Consider the following 11,878-nt stretch of genomic DNA (forward strand, 5'->3'; position numbering starts at 1 on the left):
TACAAAATAAATATAAAATAAATTTTAAAAATTGCCGCCGGGACAGAGGGTTAGAAAAAATGGTCAACACTCCCACGCTATCCTTGCTTAAGTTACCACTCCCATGCAAAACTGTAGAAACAATATCCTATCTCACCTCGTCCGAGCTCATCTCAACCCGGTACATAAACACACCCTCATTTTCATAAGTTTGGTGTTTCAGACGACTACCCCACTAAAAGTCGAGCTACTACTGAGACCAGCCTGAACTGAAGTTCGCACCGGGCGGTAACCGAACTCGCGACCTAGCGACACTCTGTTCTCTCTCTACGACCAATGGTCGTTCACATATCGACAGTTTGTTAACAAATATTATGATAAGAGAAGTTTAGCAACTAAAATTGGTTACTAGTTTTTTTTTCTCTGATCTCAGGTTGGCATTGATCATTGAGAATATTTTTCTCCTATCAAAAAACTAGATCATTAACTATGCGATCAACTGCCTCTTTAGGCCAAGACCATTTAGAGCCGCGTGTATTATGCATTGTAACCGTTTGACATTGGAATTGACCGGCATATGGTTTTACTTTCCTTATCCTGTCGGGGGACGTTAAACAGGGAATATACCAGCCAGAAAATCCATAACGTTGGGGTATATCACAATGTCATAATATATTCTTATTAAATTGTAATGTTAGTTGATGCCATTGTAAAGAACAAAATAAAATTACATTCTTTGGAAAAAAAAAGAATTTCCCTTGCTAAAGAAATAGCAAAGGTTGAATGCGAAGGGCGTCCACTCGTAAAATTTGTAGCCAACACCAAATTTCAGCCCAAAGGCAATCACCCTAATTAGGGCTGATTGAGAGGCTGACGAAAAAACGCCGACCCTGTCTGTACACGGGAAAAGGCGAAGAAAAAGATCCTGTTGCAGTAGAAATGAATCTTGTATTTTAGCTAAAATGTTGCCAGCTTTTTGTCCAGTGTTTCCAGGGGAGAGGAGCCTGTTGTTGATTTAACTTCTCACTACTTTTGTTCCTTATCCCATACAAAAATGTCATGTTTGGATTCTTTGGTAAGACTTGATACAAAGGTACAAAGTACTTAACAAACCATCCTCAGTGGTTAGAAAGGTGGACTTCGGATGTGGAGGTTGGTGGTCCATGTCCAAGACAAGTGAAATTTATCAAGGCGTATTAATGTCGGGAACGAGATTTGTGACACGCATTCAAGAAAAAACGACTAGATAAGGAAAATCGTGTGGTGTTCACACCAGATTTTTTTGTCCGCTTTAATATTTTTAATCAGTTCGGATTTTGTAAAGCTTGTTATTTGTGGCTTGCGCTCAGCCAGCGGCTATAGCAAGCTGCACCAATTCCCAATGGATCATTCAAGTTAAGCAACGTTATGGATGGTTGATATCTGGATGGGAGACCAGCTCATATAATAAGTATCAGGGTGCTAAATCTTATTGTTACTAGTTTTTTTTTCTCTGATCTCAGGTTGGCATTGATCATTGAGAATATTTTTCTCCTATCAAAAAACTAGATCATTAACTATGCGATCAACTGCCTCTTTAGGCCAAGACCATTTAGAGCCGCGCGTATTATGCATTGTAACCGTTTGACATTGGAATTGACCGGCATATGGTTTTACTTTCCTTATCCTGTCGGGGGACGTTAAACAGGGAATATACCAGCCAGAATTTCCCTTGCTAAAGAAATAGCAAAGGTTGAGTGCGAAGGGCGTCCACTCGTAAAATTTGTAGCCAACACCAAATGTCAGCCCAAAGCAATCACCCTAATTAGGGTAGGGCTGATTGAGAGGCTGGCAAAAAACGCCGACCCCGTCTGTACACGGGAAAAGGCGAAGAAAAAGATCCTGTTGCAGTAGAAATGAATTTTGTATTCTAGCTAAAATGTTGCTAGCTTTTTGTCCAGTGTTTCCAGGGGAGAGGAGCCTGTTGTTGATTTAACTTCTCACTAATTTTGTTCCTTATCCTATACATTCTATACAAAAATGTCATGTTTGGATTCTTTGGTAAGACTTGATACAAAGGTAGAACACGTAGGTACAAAGTACTTAACAAACCATCCTCAGTGGTTAGAAAGGTGGACTTCGGATGTGGAGGTTGATGGTCCAAGTCCAAGACAAGTGAAATTTATCAAGGCGTATCAATGTCAGGAACGAGATTTGTGACACGCATTCAAGAAAAAACGACTAGATAAGGAAAATCGTGTGATGTTCACACCAGGTTTTTTTGTCCGCTTTAATATTTTTAATCAGTTCGGATTTTGTAAAGCTTGTTATTTGTGGCTTGCGCTCAGCCAGCGGCTATAGCAAGCTGCACCAATTCCCAACTGATCATTCAAGTCATTCAAGTTAAGCAACGTTATGGATGGTTGATATCTGGATGGGAGACCAGCTCATATAATAAGTATCAGGGTGCTAAATCTTATTGACAGTTACGATTATTTTGTAGATAGGAATTCTTTTTCTGAGTTTGATTCATACAACATGGCTTATGACTACATAGAAATGACTGGCACTTGACGGGAGAACAAATTTTTGTTCTTACCAACTGAAATGTGTAATCTAATATATAAAAAAATGTGTGTGTTTGATGGGTTTGTGTGTGTGGTGTGATATGTGTGTGTGTGTGTGTGTTCGAACTTCGAACTTTATGCCTGGCCAAACCGCTCATCCGATTGCTATGAAACTTTGTCAACTTATTGCTTGCACTCCCGTGAAGGTTATAGGCTATTTTCCGGTTCGTTTTTGTTAAGCTACGCCGAGCAAGACCACTAAATGGATGAGTGACATGAACGTCCATGCCTTAAGGAGTTACTAGCAGAAATCCGGAGCGAAGCCAGTCGGACTTTCGGCTAGTAACTAAAGCACATGTCAAAGTTGTCTGAATGTATTCTATTAAAAAAAAAGCAATAAGAGGTGTTGTCAATCCAGTTATTTTGCTTTGCTTAGATAAAGAAATAGAAGAAGAAACTAGGTATTAATCAGGGGCGTGCAGTCGAGGTACCTATTGATGATAGCTATCTGCAAGCCTAGATTCACGGCACACCACTAAATAATAATAGTACATCCATGTTTAAGTGAAGAATAATACATACCTCAACTTGGTGGCTTTCATTCTTCATTGAAGCCTTCACCACTCCAGATATTATGCCTAGAGTACCATCAAACTGCATGGATTGAACATGATCACTATCCAACTTGTTCTCAGCCCTCTTGATGAGAGAGGTCTCCTCTTTCACGTACTCTACAACCATTGAATACTTGATTTTGTAAGAAGTCATTGCTGTAAATTAAAAGAAGAACAAAAATGAAAACAAGCTTGAATTATTGTACTTCTTATTGAATAGGTAAATGCAAGGAAAAACAATAAATAGGTAATAATCAGAGTGAAACTTGTCTTGGAAAGTAAAATGCATAATATTACATGGATAAATATTACATTTTGGATTTTGTAAAGAAGACTTGAACCTGACCTGAAAAAGGATGTTTCTTCTTCACACACTCACAGAGGGGTACACAGGGGAAATTTTCAATTGTAGTTTATACAGGATTGGATAGGGTTAAATTGGTCAAATAAAAGTTCAGTAGACGTGAAATTTCACGGAGAATAGTACTATAACACTCACTTACCTTAAAAATCCGGAAACAAGGAGGAAAAACCAATTTTTCAAACGTGAAAATTTTCTTATGGGAAAACACCGGCACGCAGATGTAAACAAATGTTTGTTTACTCTACGCACTTGACGCCATCTTGTTTTCTGACATCATCACTGAAGGGGTCTTAATAGACCTCTTCAGTCTGACGTCACAAAACAAGATGGCGATGGTGCGTAGAGTAAACAAAAGATTTCCTCTATTGTTTTGATTTTTTATATGCATTTTTGTGTGTAGTTTGTCCCGATTAAAAATGTGTTTGATTTTTTACTTTCCTTATCCTATAGGAAGGAAAGTAATGTAATCGGGTCAAATTTTTATAAATATTGAACGATTCATTCGCGATAAATCAAATAATTATTTAAAATTAAAAGTTCAATTTCAACCCTCTTTTGTGCTTTACAAATGAAAGTTTTGTCAATGTTTTTCCGCCAGAAAGTTCAAATTGTTCTGACACCCTTCCAAAATCTTTGTGATTGTTTTTTATTCTTTATTCCTTGACAAGAGCATTCACTCGTAAAATTTACATGTGTGATTTTTCAGTTTCAAATATTAAGGAGCGCGGTAGCGCTCCGCCCCGCCAAGTCAAGAAAGTTTGACCGCGCTACTAGAGATATTATATACGCGACAGGGAAAGTAGCCGTTCAACTTATAATACATATTTAGGTATTCGTGTAACCATGTTAATCTGGTTATGTGCTCATTTATGAATGAGTTGAAGTAAAAAGGGAAATTTAGTCAACATCAAATGGGCCCTGTACCTTAGTGCAAGCAGTGAAATTTGAATTGATACCTGTGTACTCCTTTTTTTTTGTTTACCCTGCTGGGATAGGACTGAAAAGTCCCTTTGCCCCTGAACTATGTGTATCTACCCTTGCCTAGTTTACTCATAATAATAATAAATGTGGTTTGTGTTTCAGGTTGCCGTCGTTCTGGCCGTTGTTGCCGTCGCTGCTGCTCAATACAAGCCAAGCTACGCCCCAGCTCCCGCCTACAAGCCATCTTACGCCCCAGAGTACCCAGAAGCCCCAGCCAAGTACGAATTCGCCTACGACGTCGCTGACTCTTACACCGGTGACTACCACAGCCAACAAGAATCCAGAGACGGTGACTACGTCAAGGGATACTACACCCTGGTTGAGGCTGACGGTTCCAAGAGAGTTGTCGAATACAGCGATGACGGTTACGGTTTCAACGCTGTCGTCAAGAAGGAAGGTTACGCTTCCCCATCTTACGCCGCCCCCAAATACGCTGCCCCAGCCCCAGCTTACAAGCCAGCTTACGCCCCAGCTCCAGCTTACGCTCCAGCCCCAGCTTACGCTCCAGCCCCAGCTTACCCAAAATACTAAATGGGCACTCTACCCCCATCTAAGTCACCCCACTCTTCATCTAAGTCAATCATCTAGCTAAGACAACAGCTAGTTCTCATTCCTCTAGCTAAGACATCAGCTAGTTCTCATCATCTAGCTAAGACATCAGCTAGTTCGGACGTCTCCGCCGTTTTTCATCTCTCATCTAAGGACATCTTCTTCGTCCTCACACAGTTTTGGACGTCCCAAAACCATCCCATCCTTTCATGTTGTAAATAGTTCCTTTTTCAAAAACCTTTCCTCTACTGTTTGTTATTTAATGTCTTCTTAGGTTGTTATTTATTTATTCTTGTGTGTAGAAATCGCCATGGGGATAAGTTCAAGTGAGAACAGATCCCATATAATTATGTAGATCAGATCATTTTACACAAATACACCAAGTACTGTTGTGCGCGGTTTGAAGAAATGAATAGTTTCATTCGTTTCTTTTCACTGGCGGACAACAAAGTTGAGAAAAGAAAAAAATATCTTTGGTTTTTATTATTCTCCTTCTTTTTATCAAATCTAATTGTTTAAAAGAGGGCATATAAATTCTAAACTTTTTTAGACTAAGTTTAAAAAAAAAAAAAATGAACCACTGCTTTGGTCCGGAATAACGGCCGAACCGTACCTTCTGGAAACAGGGCCCAAGGATAATTTTGATCTACATAATTTATCGCATCTCAGTGCCAAGTTCGAGCGACTATCGCTGAAATCTAAAGGCCTGTGCATTGCGATCTCTTTTTGAGCTTTTTCAAAGATTTGACGATAGCGGCCCAACCGTACATTTCTCGAGGTTCGGCCCGCGGCCCTGCAACCCATTTTCAATCTGCTAAAATCAATACGTGCATAAAAATAAGAGATCTTTCAAAAGGTCGATTTCAAGGTAATTCGTAAAAAAATAAAACATTTATTTCGATTAAAAAATGTCAGTACATATCGGTAAACCATACAAATGGACTTAAATACATACATAATACTAAAATAATTATAGGAGGCCTAGCCTAAAAATAGGATCGTTTTCAATCTGCTAAAGTCAATACGTGCATAAAAATAAGAGATCTTTCAAAAGGTCGATTTCAAGGTAATTCGTAAAAAATAAAACATTTATTTCGAATAAAAAAACGTCAGTACATATCGGTAAACCATACAAATGGACTTAAATACATACATAATACTAAAATAATTATAGGAGGCCTAGCCTAAAAATAGGAAAAGAAAGTTCATATTGGGAGTAAATTTATGTCTACACCCTATCAAATTTTCAGAGATAGATACTACTCTATGTAGTCTATAGGACATGCTTTAGAACTTGGCCACCATAATCACCTCTTGATAATACCTACAGAAATATGATTTTCGGTCATATTCTTTTTATTGGAATAATCTCTTTTGATAAATAGAAAGTAAAAATGATTTTCTGTCAATTTCTTCATGATGCAATGGTGTCCCGCAAAAGTTGATCAAATGATTTAATGCCAAATTCTTTTTGTTGAATTAATTTTCAGCACAAGTTGATCAAATGATTTTCTGTCAAATTATTTTACAGCACAAGTTGATCAAATGATTTTCTGCCAAATTCTTTCTGTTGAATTAATTCGCACAAGTTGAGTATTCCAAAGCGTTCCCAAGGCTTCAAATCCGTTTCATCGTTTTCAGAAGAACGAACACATGCAGTCCAATCGAGCCAACCAGGGTGGTCCAGAATTTCCGCTTCCGCACCTTATGCCAGGGGATGACCATGCCGAAAAACGCCCCGACCGGGGACGCCAAAGTGCCCCAGAGAAGGTGCCGTTCCCGCGTGCGCCACGCTTTCGTAACGGCGTACCGCTTGTCGTTGACGTACATCAGGTAGACGGCGACTGAAGCGATGGCGAGTGCTATGAGATATATCTGCGTGAGAGATGAAACTTCTGCAGATGCCGTCACTTCTGCGGAGTACGTGATTGGAGAGGGCTTGAAGAGCGCTTCGATATAGCGGACTGTGCTTAGTGCGGGATGCGTAAAGGAAGGGCTCACGCGGTATTTGCGGGCTACGGCGGGCGATGATCTCAGGAAGGATTTGGCAAACGCCTCCAACATTTTTAAATTTTTCTCTTTTTTCAGATTTAAATATATTTATTTATTTTAATAATAGGTACATTCTGGTACATATACAGTGGAATTTTTCCGAAACACGTCTTTGGAGGATTTGAGGTCAACAGTGCTGGAGGTCTTTGGGGTTTATAATGTTGTATAGAGTTGTGATTAACAAAGTTATACGCATAGAATTTAAAATAATTGTACGCATAGGGACTAAAGGGACTTTTCAGTCCCAAGCTGGCAGCATGAACGTGGCATATTCTGTGTGAAGATAATTTTTGTTTTTTGAGTGTGTGCGTTTAGCATTTTGTAATTTGTAACCATCGATTCATTAGTATTTCGCCCGGGGAACGGCTAGTAATAACTCTCCAAAAAGAGTTCGACTGGAGTGTAATTTGGAATGTTGGAATGTACGGGTAGATTTGGAATAGAATAAGTAGATAATTAGGTATGTGTCTCTGAAATTACTTAAATTTCATTTTTTCTTGGCTTGGCCATTTTTTCTTCTTTTGACAACTATAACAGAAGAAAAAAGAAAAGGTAAAAAAAAAAACAATTAGGTCATCAAACCTGAACTTGATTTCGTTCATGATAGCCACACTGCCCTCACGTCATTGATAGTCGTGTGGCTGTCCTGAACGAGATTACCTATATAATGGGAAAATTTTGAACTACTTCGTTCTGACTCCTCATGAGCTCACGTGACGTGACAGTAGTGTGTCTTTACACTCCATTTTATGAACAAAATTTCTAGCTCTCAAGTCAGACTGAAATAAAATTTGGCCCATCAGATATTTGGAATTGATGCTTCAATGCAGTTTGAGAGTCAGTATTTTGTTCATAAGGATTTTTTTTTTTTTTAGAGGTTTGACAGAGGGAACTGTAACTTCTATGGTCTTATCGTCCCGGAATCGAAGAGAGAAGGGAGACAGGATAGGAGAAAGCCAGCCGTTCCGAGAACGAACATTATCCCAGCAGGATAAAATCCGCCCCGGGCTCCCTCCTTGTTCGATTCGAGTCGGAACCAATCGTTATCCGCTGCCTTGTTGTTCTTCACATACTCAATCAACGCGACGTATTCTTCCTTGAGACGTTTGGGCCAGAGGTCTTTGTCACGTGGGCCTGCTTTAGTTTTGAGTAGCGGGATGGAACTCAGGGTTTTCTTGGACGACTCATCCATGACGTCCTGTTTTTTTTAGCTAAAAATCTGTAACGGGATGGGGGGAAATAAAAGTATGTACCTCTGTATTGAGAAATGAATGTCCATGGGAATAGTTGTTTTCTTTAAGAAACACACAAGGGTGGCTATGGAATCAGGATTATCTTTGACTACATCAGAGAGAGCAGAACTCAGGAAAGAGTTGGGGCAGAAATGCATCTTTTGGCAGGACAGGACAATAATATGTTCTACTGTTAAGGGGACATAGCACTTATTACAAACTGGTGGGTCTTCTCTCCAACCAGGGGAATATAATTTTACTTTATTATGTTCTACTGTTAAGGGGACATAGCACTTATTACAAACTGGTGGGTCTTCTCTCCAACCAGGGGAATATAATTTTACTTTATTAGATACATTCAACACACCTCTTTTGACAACAAAGGGAAGTGAGTGGGGGTGGGGACTGGATTTTTTTTCTTGTTCCATTAACCAAAAATAAAATCACAAAGTTTCTATCAAAGATGGCACAGAAGGAGATGTTACTTATGAAGTCGATTCCTTTTTGACCTTAATAGTAGGTATTCAAAAACCCTTTATAGTAAGTAAAGTACTATGTACATTGTACATACTTGTTCTTAAACAAAAGCAATGAAGGTAAAAAAGTGCAAGCATTTGACGAAATTACCCAAATGAAGGTACCCAAAATCAACACAAAAGGTTTGTTTCTAGATCAATTACAATCAAGCATGACTGGACCAGCTAGTCAGTAGGAAGTATAGGATTACAAGAAGATAAGTAAAGGTATTGCCCTTTCATAAATTACAAAAGCATGCAAAAAAAAAAAAAAAAAAAAAAAAAAATAAAAATGTGTAAATTTTTTTAAACTAAATTTTTTTAAAAGGGAAACCAACACAAAAAAGACTGTACTTATTGTACTCGAAAAAGTCGAAAACATCATACATGAAAGGTATTTTTTAAAAGAGCTTTGATAGAGGGAGCTGTAACTGCCAAGGTCTTCTCGTCCCGAAATCGAAGAGAGAACTAAAACAGGATAGGAGAAAACCAGCCGTTTCGAGAACGAACCTTAACCGTTCAGGATAAAATCCGCCCCGGGCGAAAATCGAACCCGCGACCTAGCGCTTACAAGGCAGACGCGCTACACCTCAAGCTAACTAGGCTGGCAGGCATCTCATTTAAAAATGGACATACTTCTAATCTAGAATGATTAATTTGAACTTATTACTAGTTTTAGGCCAGCCACTCACTATCAGGTACACCTGATCAGGTTTACCTGATACTTGACACACACTATCAGGTAGGCCTGACAGGTACGGCTGAAAAGGTCCGCCAGTCAGGTCTACCTGATAGGTGAGTGGCTTCCCTTAAAATTAAGCTCGTCCCAAGATCATCCGTATATTATTTTTTTGAAACTTTCAAAAACAGCCATTATTATTGCGTACAACACATACAGATGGAGCAAAATCGAGAAGAACAAGGTGGTCCAGAATTTCAGCTTCCGCACCTTGTGTCGATTTAACGTCATGCCATAATATGCCCCAATGGGCGAGACCATGGTGCCTATGAGGAGACAGGAATCCGGGACACGCCATCCTCTGGTTATGGCTTTGCCCTTATCATATTCGTACAGCTGATAGACGAAGAATGAAGCGACGATGAGATAGATCAAGTAGCACAAGAAAGGGGTTAAATTCAGAAAAAAAGTGAGTATTGACTCTTGTGTTATTAAATTGCCCGACATAGCAGTCGAAATTTACAAATTTTGTTTGATGACTGGGCTATTCTTCCCTCTTTTGACAACTATAACAGAAGAAATGAGAAGTAAGTTAATGTTCTAACAATCTGACACATAGTTAAAGCGCCTAATCGAGAAAATAATAATAACAATAAAACAATAATTATAATAGTAATAAATATAATAATAACGTTAAATAACAACAGAATAAGCGATGAGAAAATTTATACACATGGTGTCTGTTGAAAATGCATTTTTGAAAATTTCAGACTAATATTCCAAATATTTTCATTCGGGGAAAATTCGAGTTCCCAATTGCTTGCAAAAGGGAAACCAACACAAAAAAGACTGTACTTATTGTACTCGAAAAAGTCGAAAACATCATACATGAAAGGTATTTTTTAAAAGAGCTTTGATAGAGGGAGCTGTAACTGCCAAGGTCTTCTCGTCCCGAAATCGAAGAGAGAAGGAAAACAGGATAGGAGAAAACCAGCCGTTTCGAGAACGAACCTTAACCGTTCAGGATAAAATCCGCCCCGGGCGGAAATCGAACCCGCGACCTAGCGCTTACAAGGCAGACGCGCTACACTACAAGCTAACTAGGCTGGCAGGCATCTCATTAAAAAAAATGGACATACTTCTAATCTAGAAGCCAATTTCTTAAAATTTACGACCACGGGAAAACTTTGCTCCCGAGTTTTTCAGAAAATTTCCGAATAGAAAATTCGTTTTAATCTGTTTAGTTTTTTGAATCTACCAATGGCTCCAAGATCTGTAACAAAAGCTTCAGAAAGTGAAGACATAAAGCAGTATCTCAAGAGTGAAGACTACGCAAATACACTAACTAACATAATAGATAAAATAATGGACAAAAAGTTGAAATCATACATCAAAAAATAAAATTTGGCCCATCAGATATTTGGAATTGATGCTTCATGCAGTTTAGGCCAGCCTAGTTAGCTTAGTTGGTAGTGCGTCTGCTTTGTAAGCGCTAGGCCGCGGGTTCGATTCCCGCCCGGGGCGGATTTTACCCTGATGGGATATTGTTCGTTCTCGGAACGGCTGGCTTTCTCCTATCCTGTCTTCCTTCTCTCTTCGATTTCGGGACGATAAGACCATAGCACAGTTCCCTCTGTCAAACCTATTTAAAAAAAAAATGGAGTTTGAGAGCCAATATTTTGTTCATAAGGATTGATTTTCAGCTTAATACTACAGCTCAATACTAGAACTAGAGTCTTAAAAATTTAGCCCATCCCAGATCACCCAAACATCTTTCCTCTAGGACTTTTTTAGGCAGTGGAAGGAACATAACCTCAAGGAATATAAAATTCGGTTCGCTAGTTCGAGTAGAAAAAACAGATGGAGTCCAAGCGATATGCACAGAGTGGCCCAGAAGTTCAGGAACGAATATCAAATTGGGTTGTTTTGAGAAGCACAATAGCACAAATAGATGAAGTCCAAGCAAGATGCACAGAGTGTCCCAGAAGTTCGGGAACGAAAATATCAAATCCGGTTCATCGTTTTGAGGAGCACAAACAGATGGAGTCCGAACGAAATGCACAGTGTGGCCCAGAAGTTCGGTTTGCGCACCTTGTGCCACGGAACCACCATGCCGAAAAATGCGCCCACCGGCGAGGCCATGGTACCAATAAGAAGTTGGGACTCTGGGACGCGCCACTCGCCCGCCACGGCTTGGCGCTTATCATAGTTGTACATCAGATAGACGGCCACTGTAGCTACGCCTAGGGCGATCAGGTACACCTGGGTGGTAACGATGAAATCGCCCGACATTGCGTCTCGTGACGGTTCGGTTTATGAAGATTGGGTAAGACGGTTTCTTTGGTCCTTTGCGAGCCGGATCTTTTT

The 11,878-nt window shown here is 39.5% G+C and overlaps 2 protein-coding genes and 1 long non-coding RNA gene across 5 annotated transcripts in view; 1 reads left to right on the plus strand and 2 right to left on the minus strand.

Annotated features, from left to right (window-relative positions):
- LOC103516204 (cuticle protein 7-like) overlaps positions 1 to 5,501 on the plus strand; it is a 31,487-nt gene extending 25,986 nt beyond the window's left edge. Inside the window, exon 5 of one of the 2 annotated variants that reach the window (XR_003393409.1) lies at positions 4,587 to 4,679. Coding sequence is in view for 1 of the 2 variants with exons in the window: in XM_008481165.3 (XP_008479387.1) it covers positions 4,587 to 5,015 (429 nt within the window). In the remaining variant the exon portion in view is untranslated. Of the gene's footprint in view, positions 1 to 4,586 lie in introns of both variants that reach the window. The other variant, XM_008481165.3, reaches the window with a different exon arrangement.
- LOC113470314 lies at positions 2,911 to 3,908 on the minus strand. Its single transcript, XR_003393410.1, has 2 exons — positions 3,643 to 3,908; positions 2,911 to 3,295 (listed from the first exon to the last, which is right to left on the minus strand). It is a non-coding gene; the product is annotated as an uncharacterized LOC113470314 (long non-coding RNA).
- A 587-nt stretch (positions 5,502 to 6,088) lies between the features above and the next one.
- LOC103516203 (ubiquitin-fold modifier-conjugating enzyme 1) overlaps positions 6,089 to 11,878 on the minus strand; it is an 18,050-nt gene continuing 12,260 nt past the window's right edge. The window contains exon 2 of one of the 2 annotated variants that reach the window (XM_026828670.1): positions 6,089 to 7,613. In XM_026828670.1, the coding sequence (XP_026684471.1) occupies positions 6,651 to 7,097 (447 nt within the window). In that variant the 5' untranslated portion in view covers positions 7,098 to 7,613 and the 3' untranslated portion in view covers positions 6,089 to 6,650. The remainder of the gene's footprint in view (positions 7,614 to 11,878) is intronic. The other variant, XM_026828667.1, reaches the window with a different exon arrangement.

The sequence above is a fragment of the Diaphorina citri genome, unplaced genomic scaffold (genome assembly GCF_000475195.1).
Source record: "Diaphorina citri unplaced genomic scaffold, Diaci psyllid genome assembly version 1.1 scaffold1508, whole genome shotgun sequence".
Lineage (NCBI taxonomy): Eukaryota > Metazoa > Arthropoda > Insecta > Hemiptera > Psyllidae > Diaphorina > Diaphorina citri.